We start from the raw sequence: 18306 nt of genomic DNA, 5'->3' as shown, positions 1-18306 counted from the left end.
GAGCAGTATTCAATGTGTACACTGCTGGGTTGAACACCTTCCTTTACATGAGTACGAAACAATTTCCAGAATGTCACCAGAGGCTGGTTCTAAGGTGGTTTTAACCAGCTGTAGAGTATCATCTCGTCGCATGCAAAACCACTCTATAAAAATAAATATTTAGGGGTAGATTTTTGCACACAAAAATCCAACAAATTCTTTTAATAATATAAATACTGGCTACCATTTTGGATAGAGAAGAGATAGCGCGCTCTGGTTTTCACCATTCTTCAGAGTTTTGCAAACACTTTAAAATGAGGTGTCACTTGAAGGGGGTTTATATTTCAAATGTTGAGTTACCACAAAAAAGGGAATTTTTCTAGGGAGATTAAAAATTGTCTAAATCATAAAACGAAACTTCCTGCTAAGATTGCATGACCACCAAAAGGATATCTCTGTATGCTGCATTTACTTAGAAAAATATTAGATGGGGTTTTTGACTTTTCATTCACCCTGTATAATTAACTTTGAACACTAGAGTTGTCATCCCACCTCTGTGGACGAGCTATAGCCAAGTTTGATTTAAAACACAAGTTTCCGAATAAAACACTCACTGAATGTGCTCTAGATTATATTTTCTCCCAGTTGTTGTTGATAATAGTAGCACGTGTACGATTATTTATTACACACCTGTTTGGTTAGCAATGTCTTGAGCGAGCAGCTAGCACTCTCTAGACACGAGCGGACCGCGGTGACATTGGTAAGGCGGACTGTGCCCTCGTACCTTGCCCTCTCTGTCAACATAGCAGACAAAATATCATACAATATGTTATACTGTACATGGATAGTGAAAAGATGATTTCAGGTTTTAATTATGCTGCATAATGATTCTTTAACTGAACATAATCCTGAGACCTAGCTAGTATAAGACAAACCTTTGTTAACAGGTGAGGTGTTGGGCCAGCAAGTGCAGGGCTCTGCTAGACCATCCTCGGGACAATGTGTTGTGCAATCCTCCTCAGTGGCACAGCCTGCCAAGAGACAAGTTAACATTATTTAAGTCTTGCATGTGCTCACATCCTACACTACGGTTGGTAATTAATACAGTTTATTTGGAACAAAGCCAAAAATTATTCATATAGGGCCTAGTTCATTTATAACTGGGAATCGTGCACTATTTTAGGGATGTAAACAAAGGAAATACACTTGCAAATTTGCCCCTTACGTCACGGATATTTGAAGCTAGAATAGGTTGGTTCCTTATAAGTTTGCTTTGTAAAAATTACCACATAACTATTATTGGTAATTTTCTTTCTTGATAATCTAAAAAAATGTACTGACGAATTTTAGCGTAATAATTCAACCATTCTATATTTGTTCTTTAAAATTTCATTCACTACTTGAGTTTTATATAGATAGGCCTACTTACCGTTATGCTGAAGCAGAGTTTCACACTTTGAGCCAGTAAACCCGTCTGGACAGATACAGACCACCGCCGCAGCGCCTACCTGTCTGAACATGCATACTCTACTGAGTATTGTATCATATTATTGTACTTTGATGGTTATTTAAATTATATAAGCACCAATTTCCACGGGATTAGTAATTTTTAGAAAATGATATAATCCTTTTTAAATAACGTAGTTAAACAGTTTCGTCTGACTCCTTATGGGCTGCCCCTCTAGAAGGACAAAAAAGTTATATCAGCTTAGAAGAGTAGACATTATGGCTATAATTGATTTACCAATTTTCATTCCTTCATCTCTAAAAGGATAAAATATATTATACCGTTCCGGGACTTTTCAATCACTGAATGTTACCAAACATATGATCGAAGATGATTAGATACGCAATCAAAACATACAGACCTAAATTAAATTTCATTTAATACAGTAAAATGATATCATAGATTAAAGAGTAGACCTACTTACCTAATGTTTAATCTATGATACTATGTAATAAATAAATACACACATTGATGATTACGATAATAATCATAATACTAATGCTTTTACAGGCAAAGTTAAGCAAAATATCCATCAGATATATTTGCATGGATTATTATTAATAAAAAATAGAGCTATTAAATAATAAATAAATATTTAACACTGATAACAATTAGTTGAACACATTTTTTCTAATATTGGCAATGATACTATACGTTTAATGATAGTTTGCTTTTTGCTTATGTTTGATCATCCACCCAACTACTGTAACACATTGTGCAAATATGTCTTATTTATTCTTTAGTAAAACGTTAACACTCTTACCTGCATACGGCACTGTTGAGACAGACGTTGTCTTCTTCGCACAGTGGCCCGTGGCCGCAGTCTTCTCCAGAAAACCCGGGGTAGCAGTCGCACCAATACTCGCTAAGGCAACAGTTGACCATGTAAATAGATAACTGTAAGTTACACCCAGCATAAACATGTATAAAGAACTTATTTTACTACACAGGCTACTTTAGTATCCTACCCAGTTTTTCTACAGCAATATTGGGTCCCTGAACCCGCATTAGTAATGGTTAATTATTATTACCAAAACTACGACGAATTATGCAGTAAACGTGGTAGTTAGGCATCCGTTATTACACTCAGTCAACTTACAACAATCAAACAGAACTAATTCCAATATTACAATAATGTAACCTCAATGGCTTGTAGTTTGTTAGAGGGAATGTTATCTCACTAATCACATTAATGCGAATCAATGAAAATAAATAGTTACGAATCGTGGAAGACTTTCCAGTTACTAAAAAGATGATAATATCGACATTTTTTAATTCAAGCACTAATAATAATACCCCCGCTGCAGCAAACCTGCGGACTAAGCGAATGCCATTTGCCTGGATTGACTTTCAATTAATCTATTAAATAACCATTTATGTTTAACGAGTAGGGCCTACCTAGGTTGGCTGCTACAGGCAAAGTAATAAGAGTGTTAAATATTAATAGCTTAGTATGAAATAAATAAATCAGAAAAGTTTGACCAAAATATACCCATAAACAAGCCAACTACAACATTTTACAATATTCTCCATAAGAATAACATAGGAATTTTTAATTAAATTTTTTTTTCTCTCCTTAACCAATCACCGTACAAAAACTCTTTGATATACAAAATTATTTGTGTTTTAGGCTCTTTAAAAAGGTCTGGAGAAAAATGATAAGTTTTAAGGGTAAAAATTTAGAAAACCCCATTTTTACCCTTTACATTCCCCGTTAAACCTCCCATAGTCCGATCATGCGAACCCATTCAAGTTTATCCCGCCTTACACCTTCAAACCAAATTTTGTTAAAATCGGACAAAAATTACTTAAGTTATCGTCTGGACGCACAAGTATATTAAACTATAAACTATACGTATATAAATGTTTTTTCGAATGGTATTTTTGGCCTCTGGGGTCATAAAAATTTAAAGTAAATCGGTCCCGGATCTAGGTCTTACCATGAGACCTACGGTAATAGCTACTTACCCTAGCTACTATAGGGAAATTCGCTAAAACCCTTATAAACTATTTCAAGTAAGATGAAATCACATAAATTAATTTCATAGCCCGTTTTATATTTTTTACGATATTCTAAATAATAAATTATTCCACAGTTAACACAACCTTGTATATTTTCATTGAATTAATTATTCGTAGAGATAATCAGGTAAAGCAAGGTACCAAACAGCCGTTCGTTATAACTGTAGAGCTTGCCTATAATCGGATCGGATGAAGTTGACACAGAATGTTACTAATTATCCATGAAGGCACGCTCAATAACTCTCCCTGATTGCTAACTCCCAAGCCTCTAGTTAAATGATAGGTCACAATTAGGACTCCGACTGGAATAATCTTCACTGACTACATTTTATCACATTATAATATGTACCGTTTTATTATAATAATAAAACTGAGATTTTTTTAATAAATGGCTTGTATTTAAAAACGAAACATAAAGTTAATCCATATTTATAAGTTTTAGAACTATATACAACCATAAAACTGTTTAAATCCTACCACAGCAATCAACATATCTTATAATCTAACTCAGTTTTAACAGTTAAGTTTAAACCGGATTTTTGTAATTAAAAAAAGCAAGGGCTTTGTGAATAAACTAAAACCCATGTTTTTCGACATACAATTTTTATATCCTAAACGTTTTGTTATATTAAAATACAAAATTATCATTCTCTAAGTGTATGCCATTACTTCTGTAAAAGTATTCAATAAGTTACTTTAAAATTAAAAACAGTGGAAATTTTATTAGGCTACTGAAAAACTTCAATATTTTACAAATGAAAATAGATATGATGTGGAGGAAACGAAAACAAAATGTTGGGCTTGAAAGTAACTGGAGACAGTGTGTTTTTGTATGTTCACAATTGCCTTTACCTGAAAAGTATTTCCCAGAAATATTGGTAGAGCATTATGAAACAGGCTGCATATTGAAAAGATAATATGCAAAAGAATATGTCAGAAACAAGATGCTTTGGTTTTGGCCTCTCTTGTGTAGTATAATTTTTTCAGCTATCTTGTTGGTACACGAAAATCTGTCCACCTAACACATGCATGCTACATTACATAAATATCACCATAAATATTACATAAATACATTACATACATTTTACCACTGTATATAAGTGGTTCAGCTAATGTCTGTCACTTTTAATTTAAATTTCCTAATAACAATGTTAAATTACCTGTTGTCACCTTAACGTCCAAGTTGTTTAGTCCTCAAAGTAGTATGCGCATTTCGGCTAGTAAGCCATCATCAGAACGTCGAATAGGGACTTATCTTGCTTGATGAGGCGTTCAAGAGTGTATAACCAAACACATAAACAAGCAGTACGCAACATAACACAATGGCCGACGGTATAACATATTTTGTAATAGGACTATTCACTCGTGACGCGTGCACGTGCAGGAAAGTGTAGAGGTGCGCTAGACCTAGACGTGTGTCAAAACAATAGTATATTGCGTTACTAGTCCTGAAAATAGGTGTTTAGCGGACGAGTGTGGTTGTTCCCGTGCGAGATGAAGTCGAGTGCAGGATAACCATACGAGTCTGGTAAACACATTTAGGACTAGTGACGTACGATATTTTACGCTATACTACTCTAAGCTAATTTAACAATAAAAATCTGTACAAATCCTTTTGTATTCCCATTGACTAAAAGACTAACAATCACTACTCATAACTAGAGGTTATGTTTTTGTTTATAGCCACTCGTTGCCAAATATAATATAATCAGCTGGTTGGTGTCCGGTAAAAACTCACAACAGTAAAGTAGTAACTAACGAATCCCCATTTTACTTTGATTAAGCTGGCGGCAAAGCTGTTTTCAGGACTAAATCCTTGCGTGGGAAATTCGTTAAAACATTGTAATGTGGCGTAAAAAAAGTATGTCAAATTTTCTCTTGGTTGGATTTTGCCTATTCTAAAAGAGTAAACCACACTGCATAATCGGTGATGGCTATTTATAGCAGTCAACTATTTACCTACCCAAATTGACGAGATGCGTAGCAGTGGCCAGACAGAGAACAGCCGACCACACTACAGCTGTTGTTGCTGACTGGTCCACCAGACTCGTAGGTGAAGTTGAATCCGAACACATCCAACAGGCCATCCAGGACCCGTAGGTGGTTACCTTCTAGACGGTCCATGGTGAAGTCTATCACTAGATAATGTCTGTGAGTCAACAGCCACTTTACACTGGTCACATTCTGTTCTGTCACTCTGAAACAACCAAATCACTACTTTACGGGATCTGTAGATGATTCGCCCTTGTGAAGTGGTCGTAAAGATTCATTTGACAAAGGTCAACCGTAAACTAGGCATAGCTTCCCGCAGCTGAGCTCACAATCTCTGATTGGGCCTGTCAATCTAAATATATCACCATTGTAACAGATTTTGCACACATTTTACATAATTTAAATGTATATATTGGGGTATAAATTTTGAAATTTTTTAACATGTTTGGATGGCTCGTGCGTAAAATTTCTCTCGTGTGCAGCAAAGGCAGTTTGCACTCGCGTTACACATTATATTTTTCCTACAGTTTATAACGCATATAAACTATTATTCTTTCAGACACTGTACAACACGTTTTTAGGTTAGATTAAATCCAAACATTAAACGAAATTGGAAACTCTGCACCAGCTGATCGTTAGTCGTAGTATCTTTAAGTGTTGCCAACCCATTTGCAAGCGTACACTTATTACGTGCATAATAATAGCACGCTGTTTTTTGTAGTTTGGTTGGAATACTGGTGTGCGCCAAAGTAAAAAACTGAGCGCCAAAGCAAGACTTTCTGTACTTTAATCTGTGCAAAGAAGCCCACTTTTCGGGTGACTGTAGGAAAATGTATTTTATTGCATTCGTTTAATGTATGATTGCTCTCATCCAGTAAAAAGTACAAATAACCGAAGTTTAGGTTATATTATTTTTATATTATTCAGTTTTAATTTTATTGTGTTATTTTACCAAATCTAAATATTTACACACTGTAAGGGATTAATTAAAGTATATAACAGAAGGTTTTAAATACCGCGGCTACCAGTGGCAAACTGCGGCGCCATGCCTCTGTAACAATGCGTGGTATTCAAATGTTACGATTTTACACAGAATTAAAGAGCAGATTTGTATTTTCGGTGACCATTCCCTACATAGAATTGGGAAAAGCTTAACGAGTTTAACAAAAACAAATAAACATTCCCTCTTTATTTTATTTATTGCCCTACTGTATTATAGTATTTAAATTGATCACTAAATTACTTTAGTTAACTGGTAAATACTTAATCATGAAATAATTACATTTGTTAATTCATCGATAGGGCCTATGTTTCATGTACAATTTCTGAATGGAAAAACAGAACATTTTATTGGCATTAGGTGAGTATGTTAAAACTTTGAAATGTGTTCAATTATGAGGTGGGCCTGAAGAAGTAAGTTTAACCATAAAAAATTGTTATTATTGTATAAAATTGTTATTATTATTATTGTATTTTGAAAATATTTATGTTAATTGGGTCAAAAATTGGAATTCAATTTTAATTATGGCGATTTAACATAGGGCCAAATTTTTAATATACAACATCCAGTCTGACCATACTACTGGACCGATTTACACGTGGGTTGTACTAAAAGAAAGGTTATCGGACCTATATGTGCAGGTTGTATTTGTATTTTAAGAATATTTATGTAAATTGGGTCAAAGATGGAATATCGACTTTTCCAATGGAGATATGACATGGGACTAACTCTATATAGCCTATTAATAGACAAACATGTTTATTGAAAACTTTTTTCTCAGCGTTTGTTCATCGCAGAGAAAATCTACGCATACTGTTCGAAAGATATTTGCTTGTAGATCTGCAGAATCCTTTTATAAACTAATTAAATTAGGCAAAAAATAAGGACAACAAATGAATATAAAATTTAAAAAAATACATGGCCCTTATGGGTTGCCATGTTGGTGACGAAATAACTAAAAAATATAAACAGAAAATCAAAACAAATGGAAGAAATATTCTAATCACATGTTTCATTTACAGCGTGAGGTGAAAATAGAGAAGTTTGCACAATAGATACTTTTGGACGAGCTTTTGACCACGGAGCGAGCTCTAGTTAATATTAAAAGTACAAATAAACCATGGTACCCATTTTTAAATATTATATTACGTTCCTAGCTCGGTAAAGTGGTGTTTTACCCGTGCGAGCACGACTGTTTCCACGTGACTTGTAGCCGATTGCGGGATTTTCGAGCGAGTACTGTAAAGCTTACCGGGCGAATAACGTAAGATACTTTACATTATGCTACACAGAAAATTTAGTACATTTTAAACTCAAAACACAATTTATTTAGAGCATAACAGAAAAAAAAATAGGCCGTTGCAGTTAGCTGTTTATTTCATCAAATTACTAAGTGCCCGGTAAAAGTACAGTACGTTACTTTTCCGTGTGTATGCAGGGAAAGGGCACCTTTCCAGCTTTTCAATAAGAATGGAAAAGTACCTGTTTTTGTGTAGTATAATGTAAATTATTTTAAGACATTTAAAAGTCATAAAACATAATTTAAAAAATGGTACTATGGTCTATTATTTACAGCAAACATTACAAATATTGATATATATATATACAGGTTCTGATGGCATTTTTAAACTTTCAATTAGCTAGGGCCTACGTAAAACAAAGCTCACATACGTAATAATTCTTAAATAGTATAAACACAAGCCTTGTTGTTTGATAGACCATGTTGAGGCTTTCATAGTCGTCATCATATGTTTGGTGAGAACAAATCTTTACGTCAAATCTCAAATCTCTTCTTAATGATTAAGTTTGAAGTGATTTTTATGGTATAAAACCCGAAACAGCTACGTTTTTTGACGTAGTTCTTACACAATTGGCACATATCAAGTATTTAAACCACTATTGTTGGATCATAAATCGTAAATAAACCCTCTTCTAGCGAATATTCCATACAGGGGAAAAGCTATTCCCGAGGTCTTATGGACCGGGACCGATTTGTTTTCTCGTTTTGATGTGCCCAGAGGCCAAAAAGACATACCTTCAAATTTATATCAACCCCATTACTCTATTTTCCATATTTTTTAAATTCTGGACAAAGGGAAAAACTTACATTTATTATAATTAGTTAGCAACCAAGCTTCATAGGGCAACGGGATTAGGGTTTCATGGGGAGAGAAAATTCCAACAATCCTTAATTTATTGAAATGTAACGTCATTTAAATAGGGAATAATTTATTATGGGAATATTTGAATGAAAATCTAATTACGAAAATGGGAATTCGCTTTTTCTGAATGTTTGCTGTCACTGGGGTATTTATAGTTCAAGATTAGTTTCTCGTGGCTTATGACAAACCAATTAACTAATTAACCTAATTTAGGCTACAACTTACTTGTGAATTAGTCTGCCGCCGAGCTGGAAGGTAGAGTCAGCTTCGTAATAGTCAAACTCGGTGAAGGTCAGCCCAGAGGATACGAACAGTTGAGTGAAGTACACAACTATAGAGTAGTCCTCGGTGGTAGCGTGTTGTGAAGCGTCTATTACCCAGCGGCAGTGCAGAGGCACGTAGAACTTGTGAGGGAAGTTTGGAGTCTGAATCACTCCGCGCTCCGCCGTCAACACCCCGCCACATTCCTCCACACCTTCGCCTTTCTGAGTACCTGGAGACAAGGGACGTGTCAACGATCTGTATCTTGGCTTCAGACTGCTATTATAGTCACAAATATTGACTCTGTGTATCGTTTAGAGGTTATGCTACTTCTATCAAAAGGCGTAGTTGGACTTCAACTGTTTCCCGGTTGGTTCCTTGTTACTTTTTAAATTACACCCAGAAAAATTGTATACTATAACGCAAATTAACATATTTTATAAGTAGTATAATTACACATCAAAACATACCTTGAGTCATTATCCACGCCATGAGAAAAAATATTGTGGACATGGTCACGAGACGACTCGCTCACGCACCCTCATAGCTACACGTGCAGCTCTCATTGCAAGTAATATCTTAGTTTACCTGGAAACATAAATACAATACCTAATTAAAAAATTGTCCAACTCCAAATAATCATCAAACCTCTCTCTCACGTCCAAACATGCAGCTTTGATTGCACCGGATCTTAGGTTACTTGCATTTGAATTGATGAAACAATCACGAGAAATCTCTCTCACTTTTAAACATTCAGAAATAAGGTTATAAGATACCGTTGAAATATGCATAATAAATCGTGCTAAAATTAAAATATTTTGCAATTAATTTGTAAAATTAACGGTGTTTATGGAATTTGGCGTCAAAATTTAAAATAGCCGCCATTTTCTAACGGTTTAAAACGTGTTACAAAAATATTTTGTACAAAAAGAGTGACTAATAAAAAAAAAACATTATTGCAGTGTTTCGAAGCTGTAGCTCAAACCTTCAAGGAGATATAAATGTCAGAGTAAAAAACACATACAGACAGTGAGATTGAAAACGGAATGAAATAGGACTCATGTTATATTTTTTTGTTTTGTTTTTTCTACATGCTGAATGACGTGACAAAGTTTGTTCTTATGGTTGCAAGACACCCTGTACATTTATTTAACTAATGAGAGGAGCGAAGGTCTCTTGGATCGACTTCAATGCCAACTTTCTTATATCATCATCCAATAACCTTCTGAATTTAGTGTGCTGAGGACGTCTAAATTATTTTATTAACATGAGAAATCTATATATTAATAGGCATGCATGTTTCTTTAAAACCTTTTTTCTCAGCTCGTGTGCATCGTAGGGAAAATCTACGCTTACCGTTAGAAAGATATTTTCCTGAAGAAGTGCAGAATCCCTTTAAAAATTAAAATAGGCTCAAATACAAGTACAAAAAATTGATTTGAAATAAAAAAAAATTAACACGGGCTTTATGGGTTGCCATGTTGGCAACGAAATAACAACAAAATATAAACAGATAATCAAAACAAATGGAAGAAATTACAATCACATGTTTTATTTACAGCGTGGGGTGAAAATAGAGAAGTCTGTACCTTTACATTCCATCCCCATGTTAAAGTTGTCACCGGTTTTTTGAATTATATTCGTCGTAGTTGATGTAAGCCACCAACAGATTGCGCTGATCTAAATGACTAATTTCTGTCGAATTCACGATGTTTTTTACCAAGTCAAACTTATGGAATGAGTTATTACGAGCTATAGCAACTGTTATGACCCATCAACGTTATCAGCAACAAAAAATAATGCAGACAATGGAATTTAAGACACGCATTCGGTAACTGGCTAACACAACCATATGATTAAAAAATGGTGACAACTGGTCCATATAAATGGGATGTCTACTTCAGTATACAATAGTCAATACGTGTGCATTACATGTTTCTGGTCGAGTTTTCGTCCACTGGACGACCACTAGTATAATATAAAATTGATCGCATGGAATTAGGAGCTACAAATTATTTATATAAGCTGCTTTAACTAACAAGTAAGATTAGATAGAGAGATAAGTGTAGGCGTCTGGGGAGTCGTATAACGGCAAGAGAGGGCTCAAATTAAAAGTCTTGATCCCGTGACGGCGGGAAAAATAACAACATAAAATTAGATACAACGTACAAGCATTAGAATCCATACACAGCTTATTTATGTTTTCTTCAATACAGGTGATCGTGATATATCATTACGCAATATTGACGTTTATTAGATAACTTATTTGCCAGTAAACTGTGTAATGTACTGTATTAGTATATTTCATAACAAGGGTAGATAGTGAGTCATTGCATATTTAAGACAATGTGTGAGATTTATCGAGCACTTTAAAAGGTCTAGTACATGTATGTTCGCTATGCTCAAAAGAAATTTTGTTTCTACTTAAATTAGGCTTAATATATTTCTTTGTTACAGAGGAACATTATAAAACTAATAATATTTTTGGATATGCCTTAAATTTAAATATTTACTTTGGTTGTACAGTTTTGGTTTTTGAAAATTGAAACAGTTGAAAAAACAATAACAAATCTTTGTTTACGTCGGCAAAATCCAAAAAGATAGAAAACATTACTTTCGCATAGTAAACATGATTTTTCCGTAGTAAACAATTATGCATAGTGATGAATTTTTGCAGGTGATAAACATCTAACGAAAACAGGTCATTTCACAGTAGTGTAGCGAAAACTATATTAAAGCCAGGGAAACGTTGTCTATGATTGAGACTTTTTTGTCAAGTTTTAGAACGTCTAAATCAACTATTTTACTCGCGTTGTTCACGTTGTTAACTAAATTATTCTACTTTGTTTACATTTCTTCAAATGTAAAGGTTATTGTGCTGATGAGATTTATTATTATGCAACATGACATGGAATAACCACACTGACTATATTATCAACAATTTAAGATTAAATGGAAAACTGCTTCTTTTTTAAAAGAAATGTTGAAGGTTTATTCTATTTTGTTTGTAGATTTCTTAGCATTTGACAGTTATTGTAGCGTTTATCAATAACAGTTGTATGACGTGAAGTTACCTCTATGGCTGGTTTTAGAAAATAATCAAAGGATAAAGATGAAGTTTGTTTGTCCGGGATATATACAGGGTGTCCATAAAAAAACGTTTCAGGACTTTGGGAAATCCTCATACTAAAAGGAAGAAAAAAGTTTATGTGAAGGTATGTCCGAAAATTCATATTAACCCAGATATCCGCCATTTCGTTTTTTATACAAAAATATTTTCATCTGTGAAATTTTTCATTAGATGATTATGAAATTCGCTAAACATGTAAACATACACAAGACCTACTATATAAAAAATAATTAAGATAATCCGATTGTAAATTTAAAAATGGCGGCCGTTTGAATTTGTATAACGTAATTAACTCAAAAACGGCTAACTCTATGAAAAAATGTCTAGAATACCTTTTTTAAGAATTTTAAATAAATAATATTCATTATTTAGGATAATATTTTTTGATAAGGACTTTGGCTGAAATAACGTACTTATCTAAAGAAGCTCTTTTTTTATTAAAGTTCGTTTCACATTTTTATGCATGATTTCATATTGTATTGGGAAAACTAATTATGTACAAAGTTATGTTCAGGGTTGCTTAGAAAATTACAAGTCCGTGATAAGTTAAAATTATCACACAACAAAAAAAAAGATTTTTAAATTTAACTCAGAGCAATAAGAAGATAAAAATAAGAAATCAATTCCACCAATGAACAACAATTCCTGACAATGCTTTGAGACTGAATGTTAAACATACGAAATGTGTTTAATATATAAGATGCACAAACCGTAAGAAAATATAGTACTTATATCTGTGATGAATTGATGATTTAAACTATTAAATATGTCTATTTCAGAAACAGGCGTTGTTTTAATTTCTAATTTCATGAAAAATAATGAAACATGATCGCTCCGCTCAACTGGCTTTTACTGTTCTCAAAGCAACCATAGTATATACATAAACATTTAAACGAATATGTGTTTAAATGATGAATATAATTTAACCTCTGGGGACATCAAAATGGAAAAAGTAAATTGGTCCCGGCTCTTAGCTGCCCGTGCCACCTACAGTAATAGTTTACTGTAGAAAAATTTTCTGAAAAATTGATTACGAAAGTATAAACACACGGCGTAATGGCGAACGTTGTTATCATCTGAAAAACACATTTATTATGTCTAACTGGCATCAATATTTGTATGTAAATTCTGAGTATGCTGGCCATTGTCAATGGAGGAGCAATAAGATATAATGATTTAATGCAAATAAATTATATTATAGTAGTTTTAATTCAATACAGTTAGGACTAAGATTCACCCTTGTCCTTATAGTAATTTCAAAAGCTTCTCTTAATACTATCCGAGAGGAAATTTTTGTTCGACGTTAACCATAAAAGGACCACTTAAAAGTTTCGATGTGTTAACCATTGTACTCTGGTGTTTAAGCGATTTGTTCTATACTAGTCTGACGTTACACCGTTCCCAATAAAGCTTATATTTATTTTATATTACAGTAAATATACATTCAGATTTTTTATGAAAGCTACGTTTTAAGTAATCTAGTGACACATTGCGTCGACCACAACAATCTTTTATCGTTGTGGATAAACTAATAACCATCTATGACCGAACTGTATTCGTATTTTATACATATCAAATACTGAATATTTTCAAATGAAATATTCTTCAGTGGAAATACCTTTAATAATTCAAACAAAGTAATAATTTGTAACGTTGAAAGAACTCAACTGCAAATTTTATCATTATGTAGTTAAAAATATTCCAGAATCAAAATAAATACTTAATTAAAAATTCCATAAGACAGCCTTGTTATTAGTGTTTAGTTATTACCATTAGCTAGAACCCTTGACTTGAGAACCAAACTATGCCAAATTAGTATTTTTTATTTGGCATATGCAACATGACAAAATATAAAATAACATTTTAATGAGGAAGGTATGTACATGAGTTATAGGTTTGGTTCTATATGTTATTTTGCTTTGACCACGTGTTTCATAAGCCTCTGTTTGGACTGGAGTATCTGACAAATCCCTCTGGTATGTTATCTACGTTGTTATTAGCAGCAGTATCGGCGATCAATACTCACGCACAATCTGGCTGATAACATGCTTAGCATTCTGCTGTTGATTCTCAACATTTATAGGTTAGTGACGCTTAAACATTTGTCGAATTATTAAATATTGTTAAAAGTAATAACATTGGTGAACATACCAATGGATTGATTTTTTCTTATTTTTTCTTGTTGTTGACACCAGAGGAATTTTTACTTGAAGAGTTAAGTTATACACCATTTCTTCCCCTAATAAATAGGCTAAGTTGAGTTCTGTTTTAGTAAACTAATCTTGCATAACTATCCATGTATTTTCTTCAAACGTGAAACTGGCATGATTTTAGTGTTTTTTTTGCATGAGACATGAAATAATGTTTAAGTGAATGTGCGTGTAAAAAGAATGTTTTAGCTACAAGATGTATTTAATGAGGTTAGTTTTTGCCAAAATTATTGGTTCTAAAGCTGGGTCATAAGTCATTGGTGTTTAGCCTGATTTGAAATGGAACCTTGCAGCCAGAAGGCTCTCGTCTAACAAAGAAACCAGCTGTGTCTATGTTTAATACTTAAACTTAACAGGTGGAGTCTGGATTCAATAAAGTTTATTTAAATTGTCGTTAAATTAATTTTATAAATTATTTATAGTAAAAAATAAGCCTGTCTTCTGATACGTCTTTTGGCATGCTTCATTAAATTGACAGGCAATTCATTTTTAGCTATCCAAATATATGCTTCTTTATTTCGTAAATACCCTTTCCTACACCTTTCGTTGTTACCCGACTTAGTGGACTTCCTTGTACAGATTATAGTACAGAAAGCCTTACTTTGGCGCACACCAGTATCCCAACCAATTAACACAAACAGCGAGCTTTTATAATGCACGTAATCCATGTACGCTTGAAAATAAGTTGACAACACAGATACTACAACTACGACCAGCTGGTGCAGCATTTCCAATTTGTTCAAGGCTTGGATTTAACCTAACCTAAAAACGTGCTGTACAGTGCTTTAAGGACTAATTATTTATACGATTTATAGTACCGGTAACTGTAGGAAAAATATAATGTGTAACGAGAGTGCAAACGGCTTTTCCTGCACTCGAGAAACTTACACACTCGCCTACGACTCGCACGTAAACATTTCTCTCGTGTGCAGCAAATTGCCACTTCGTTCACTAGTTACACAAATGACTGTGGTGTACAAATTGATAAGCCACCTCTAAATCATATTAATAATATGTTATATGGCTACACCTAAGGGCATTACTGAACTCAACAGATCTTCTACTATCTTACACTATTGCGTCAATCCGGAATTACCACCATTGGACATACAAACGTTATGCAATAAAGTAACATTTAGGATGAACTTCTGTAACGAGAATAGTAACATATCAAAGCGTGAAGGAACGGCTTGCTACTTAATGATTGCGAATCCACACAACCAAATCCTCCCAACTTTTAATTGGAAGCAATCGATTAAAAAGTGCTGTGGGCATCTCCATTAAAACTGCGATGGAAATTGTAAATGTGTTCTTAGTAAAGTAAAAGCTTAATATTTTAGAATATGTACACAAAATAGTTTTTAGATTCGACTGGACTATGATTCCTTCAAAAACAAAAACATTACGTGAGCTATAAATGTACCGATCTAATTAAGGGTATTTAACAAATCCAAAAATTGAACGGTTAAATGTAGATAATTTTATTTCTTTAATTTATCAGCCACAAAATTTACGACTACTATATTTATATATTTATAAAAAAATAGCGTAAAAATTGACTTCATAATAAGTCTTATCTTCTTACCGATAATTTTGAGCTTTTAACTCATATTTAGTGTAGATAACGATGTAGGTGTAACAAATGACTTTAAGATGGTACTGCAACCTAAATGTTATACACTGTCTTATTATTTAGGGGTAGATTTAGTGCATTATATTATTGTTGAAAATGTACAGGTTGTGTATAAAAAATAACAGTCTGTTTGCAAACAGTAAGAAAGTTCCTCACTTAGCCAGGATTACTCACTTTCACCATTAACAGATCATACTTCGAACTGCAGTTAAATAGTTGCTGTATACGTAGGTATTCGGCAACCTTTAAAGCCGCGTTTACAAGAAGCCAGTTGAAAGCAAAGCTACCTGCCTCCCGTGACTTGAAAATAATACACTAGTGACTAGAGGCAAGTAACCTACCCCGTAATCGGCCTGTATTCACTGGTGACTAGAGGCAAGTAACCTACCCCGTAATCGGCCTGTATTCACTAGTGACTAGAGGCAAGTAACCTACCCCGTAATCGGCCTGTATTCACTAGTGACTAGAGACAAGTAACCTACCCCGTAATCGGCCTGTATTCACTAGTGACTAGAGGCAAGTAACCTACCCCGTAATCGGCCTGTATTCACTAGTGACTAGAGGCAAGTAATCTACCCCGTAATCGGCCTGTATTCACTAGTGACTAGAGGCAAGTAACCTACCCCGTAATCGGCCTGTATTCACTAGTGACTAGAGGCAAGTAACCTACCCCGTAATCGGCCTGTATTCACTAGTGACTAGAGACAAGTAACCTACCCCGTAATCGGCCTGTATTCACTAGTGACTAGAGGCAAGTAACCTACCCCGTAATCGGCCTGTATTCACTAGTGACTAGAGGCAAGTTACCTACCCCGTAATCGGCCTGTATTCCCTAGTGACTAGAAGCAAGTAACCTACCTCGTATTCGGCCTGTATTCACTAGTGACTAGAGACAAGTAACCTACCCCGTAATCGGCCTGTGTTCACTAGTGACTAGAGACAAGTAACCTACCCCTTAATCGGCCTGTATTCACTAGTGACTAGAGGCAAGTAACCTACCCCGTAATCGGCCTGTATTCACTAGTGACTAGAGACAAGTAACCTACCCCGTAGTCTGCCTCTTTCCCTAGTGACTAGAGGCAAGTAACCTACCCCGTAATCGGCCTGTATTGACTAGTGACTAGAGGCAAGTAACCTACCCCGTAATCGGCCTGTATTGACTAGTGACTAGAGGCAAGTAACCTACCCCGTAATCGGCCTGTATTCAGTAGTGACTAAAGGCAAGTTACCTACCTTGTAATCAGCCTGTATTCACTACCCAGATAGCAAGGACCCTTGATTCAAGGTAAACTTTTCCCTACAATTTGCATTCACAATTCAAGGTTGCAAATATTAGGAACATTGTGGCTGGATTCAAGGACAACAAAATACTGCCCTTTTTGAGTTCATAGATTCCGCCCTGAAACAGAGTCAACAAAACAACAGCGCGAATTCCCATGATGCAGTTCGACCAAGTGACGCCAGCCAGACGCCAGGATCCACCACTGGATCGGGATCCACCCCTAAACAATCCTAACCTCTTTGTCTTTGTCTTTGTGTGTCTTGTCAGTTTGTCTTTTTGCGAGTGCGACGTTTGTTTCTCGCGTTATTACTATATCAGAGTTTTTAGACATAAAGTATTCATATTGAAGTTAGTTTTTGTCAATTTTCAATTTCTTTGTTCATAGTTAATTCCATAGTGTTCGATTTTAGAAGACTAACTGCAACAAAAGTGCTTGTGAGCCAACGAAACATAAAGGTGAGTCAGCTAATCTTTTCATTGTATTCATAATATTTTTTCCATTCTTATGATAAGATATGTGTGTTAGAATGCTAATCATACTGACATTAGAACCTCAAGTTACAAATGCTCTGAAAATTATCTTACAACAATAAACTGCCAAATTTGGACTAGGATCCAGAATAATTCTAGGCCTGTGCTTGCCCTAGGCCTCATGACTGGTGAATTGTTTTATAGTTGGCCTAGAAAGTATTGTGATCCGTTGGAATATTGTATCTGGAATTGTTCAAGACCTAGTTACTTATTTTTGCCAAATCCGGTGGGCTACAATATTATGAACACACAAGCCAATATGTAACTTAATGATGCAGTTTTTTATCAGCGTAGATTGTCTTAAGTTATCATAGGCCGAAGTTATGAAGTTTCATTTAAGAATGAAGAAATTATTTTCGATGGATTGGATAAATAGACCTAGGCCTATAGAAAAATATTTTAATTTAGCTTAGGCCTATGTCTTAAGTTATAGACTTGGTACTGTAGCCTAGGTCTAAGGGCTTATCCTAGTCCTATGTCCTGATGCTAGGGTTTTTCGGCAAACGTTTAGATGGGTTAAGATTAGCATCTCTCAAAGATTTTAAGTTTTGTACGCCATACCCATTGATTAAACTAAGTAAAGGTAGGCTACCGTAG

General features: G+C 34.5%; 1 protein-coding gene across 1 annotated transcript in view; it reads right to left on the bottom strand.

Moving 5' to 3' along the window:
• The window catches only part of LOC128996328 (uncharacterized), a 186799-nt gene that overhangs the window by 112525 nt on the left and 55968 nt on the right, over positions 1–18306 (bottom strand). Inside the window, exons 2-8 of the mRNA XM_054421586.1 lie at positions 9394–9511; positions 8888–9155; positions 5472–5705; positions 2250–2351; positions 1409–1491; positions 915–1010; positions 670–773 (exon numbers count right to left, since the gene is read on the bottom strand). Of these exons, the coding sequence (XP_054277561.1) occupies positions 670–773; positions 915–1010; positions 1409–1491; positions 2250–2351; positions 5472–5705; positions 8888–9155; positions 9394–9436 (930 nt within the window). The 5' untranslated portion in view covers positions 9437–9511. The remainder of the gene's footprint in view (positions 1–669; positions 774–914; positions 1011–1408; positions 1492–2249; positions 2352–5471; positions 5706–8887; positions 9156–9393; positions 9512–18306) is intronic.

This window comes from Macrosteles quadrilineatus, unplaced genomic scaffold, assembly GCF_028750875.1.
Source record: "Macrosteles quadrilineatus isolate MER2022 unplaced genomic scaffold, UCM_ALF_1.0 Scaffold_1__1_contigs__length_201487025, whole genome shotgun sequence".
Classification (NCBI taxonomy): Eukaryota; Metazoa; Arthropoda; class Insecta; order Hemiptera; family Cicadellidae; genus Macrosteles; species Macrosteles quadrilineatus.
The sequence above is the reverse complement of the archived record's forward strand: the minus strand, read 5'-3'. Positions and strand labels throughout refer to the sequence as shown.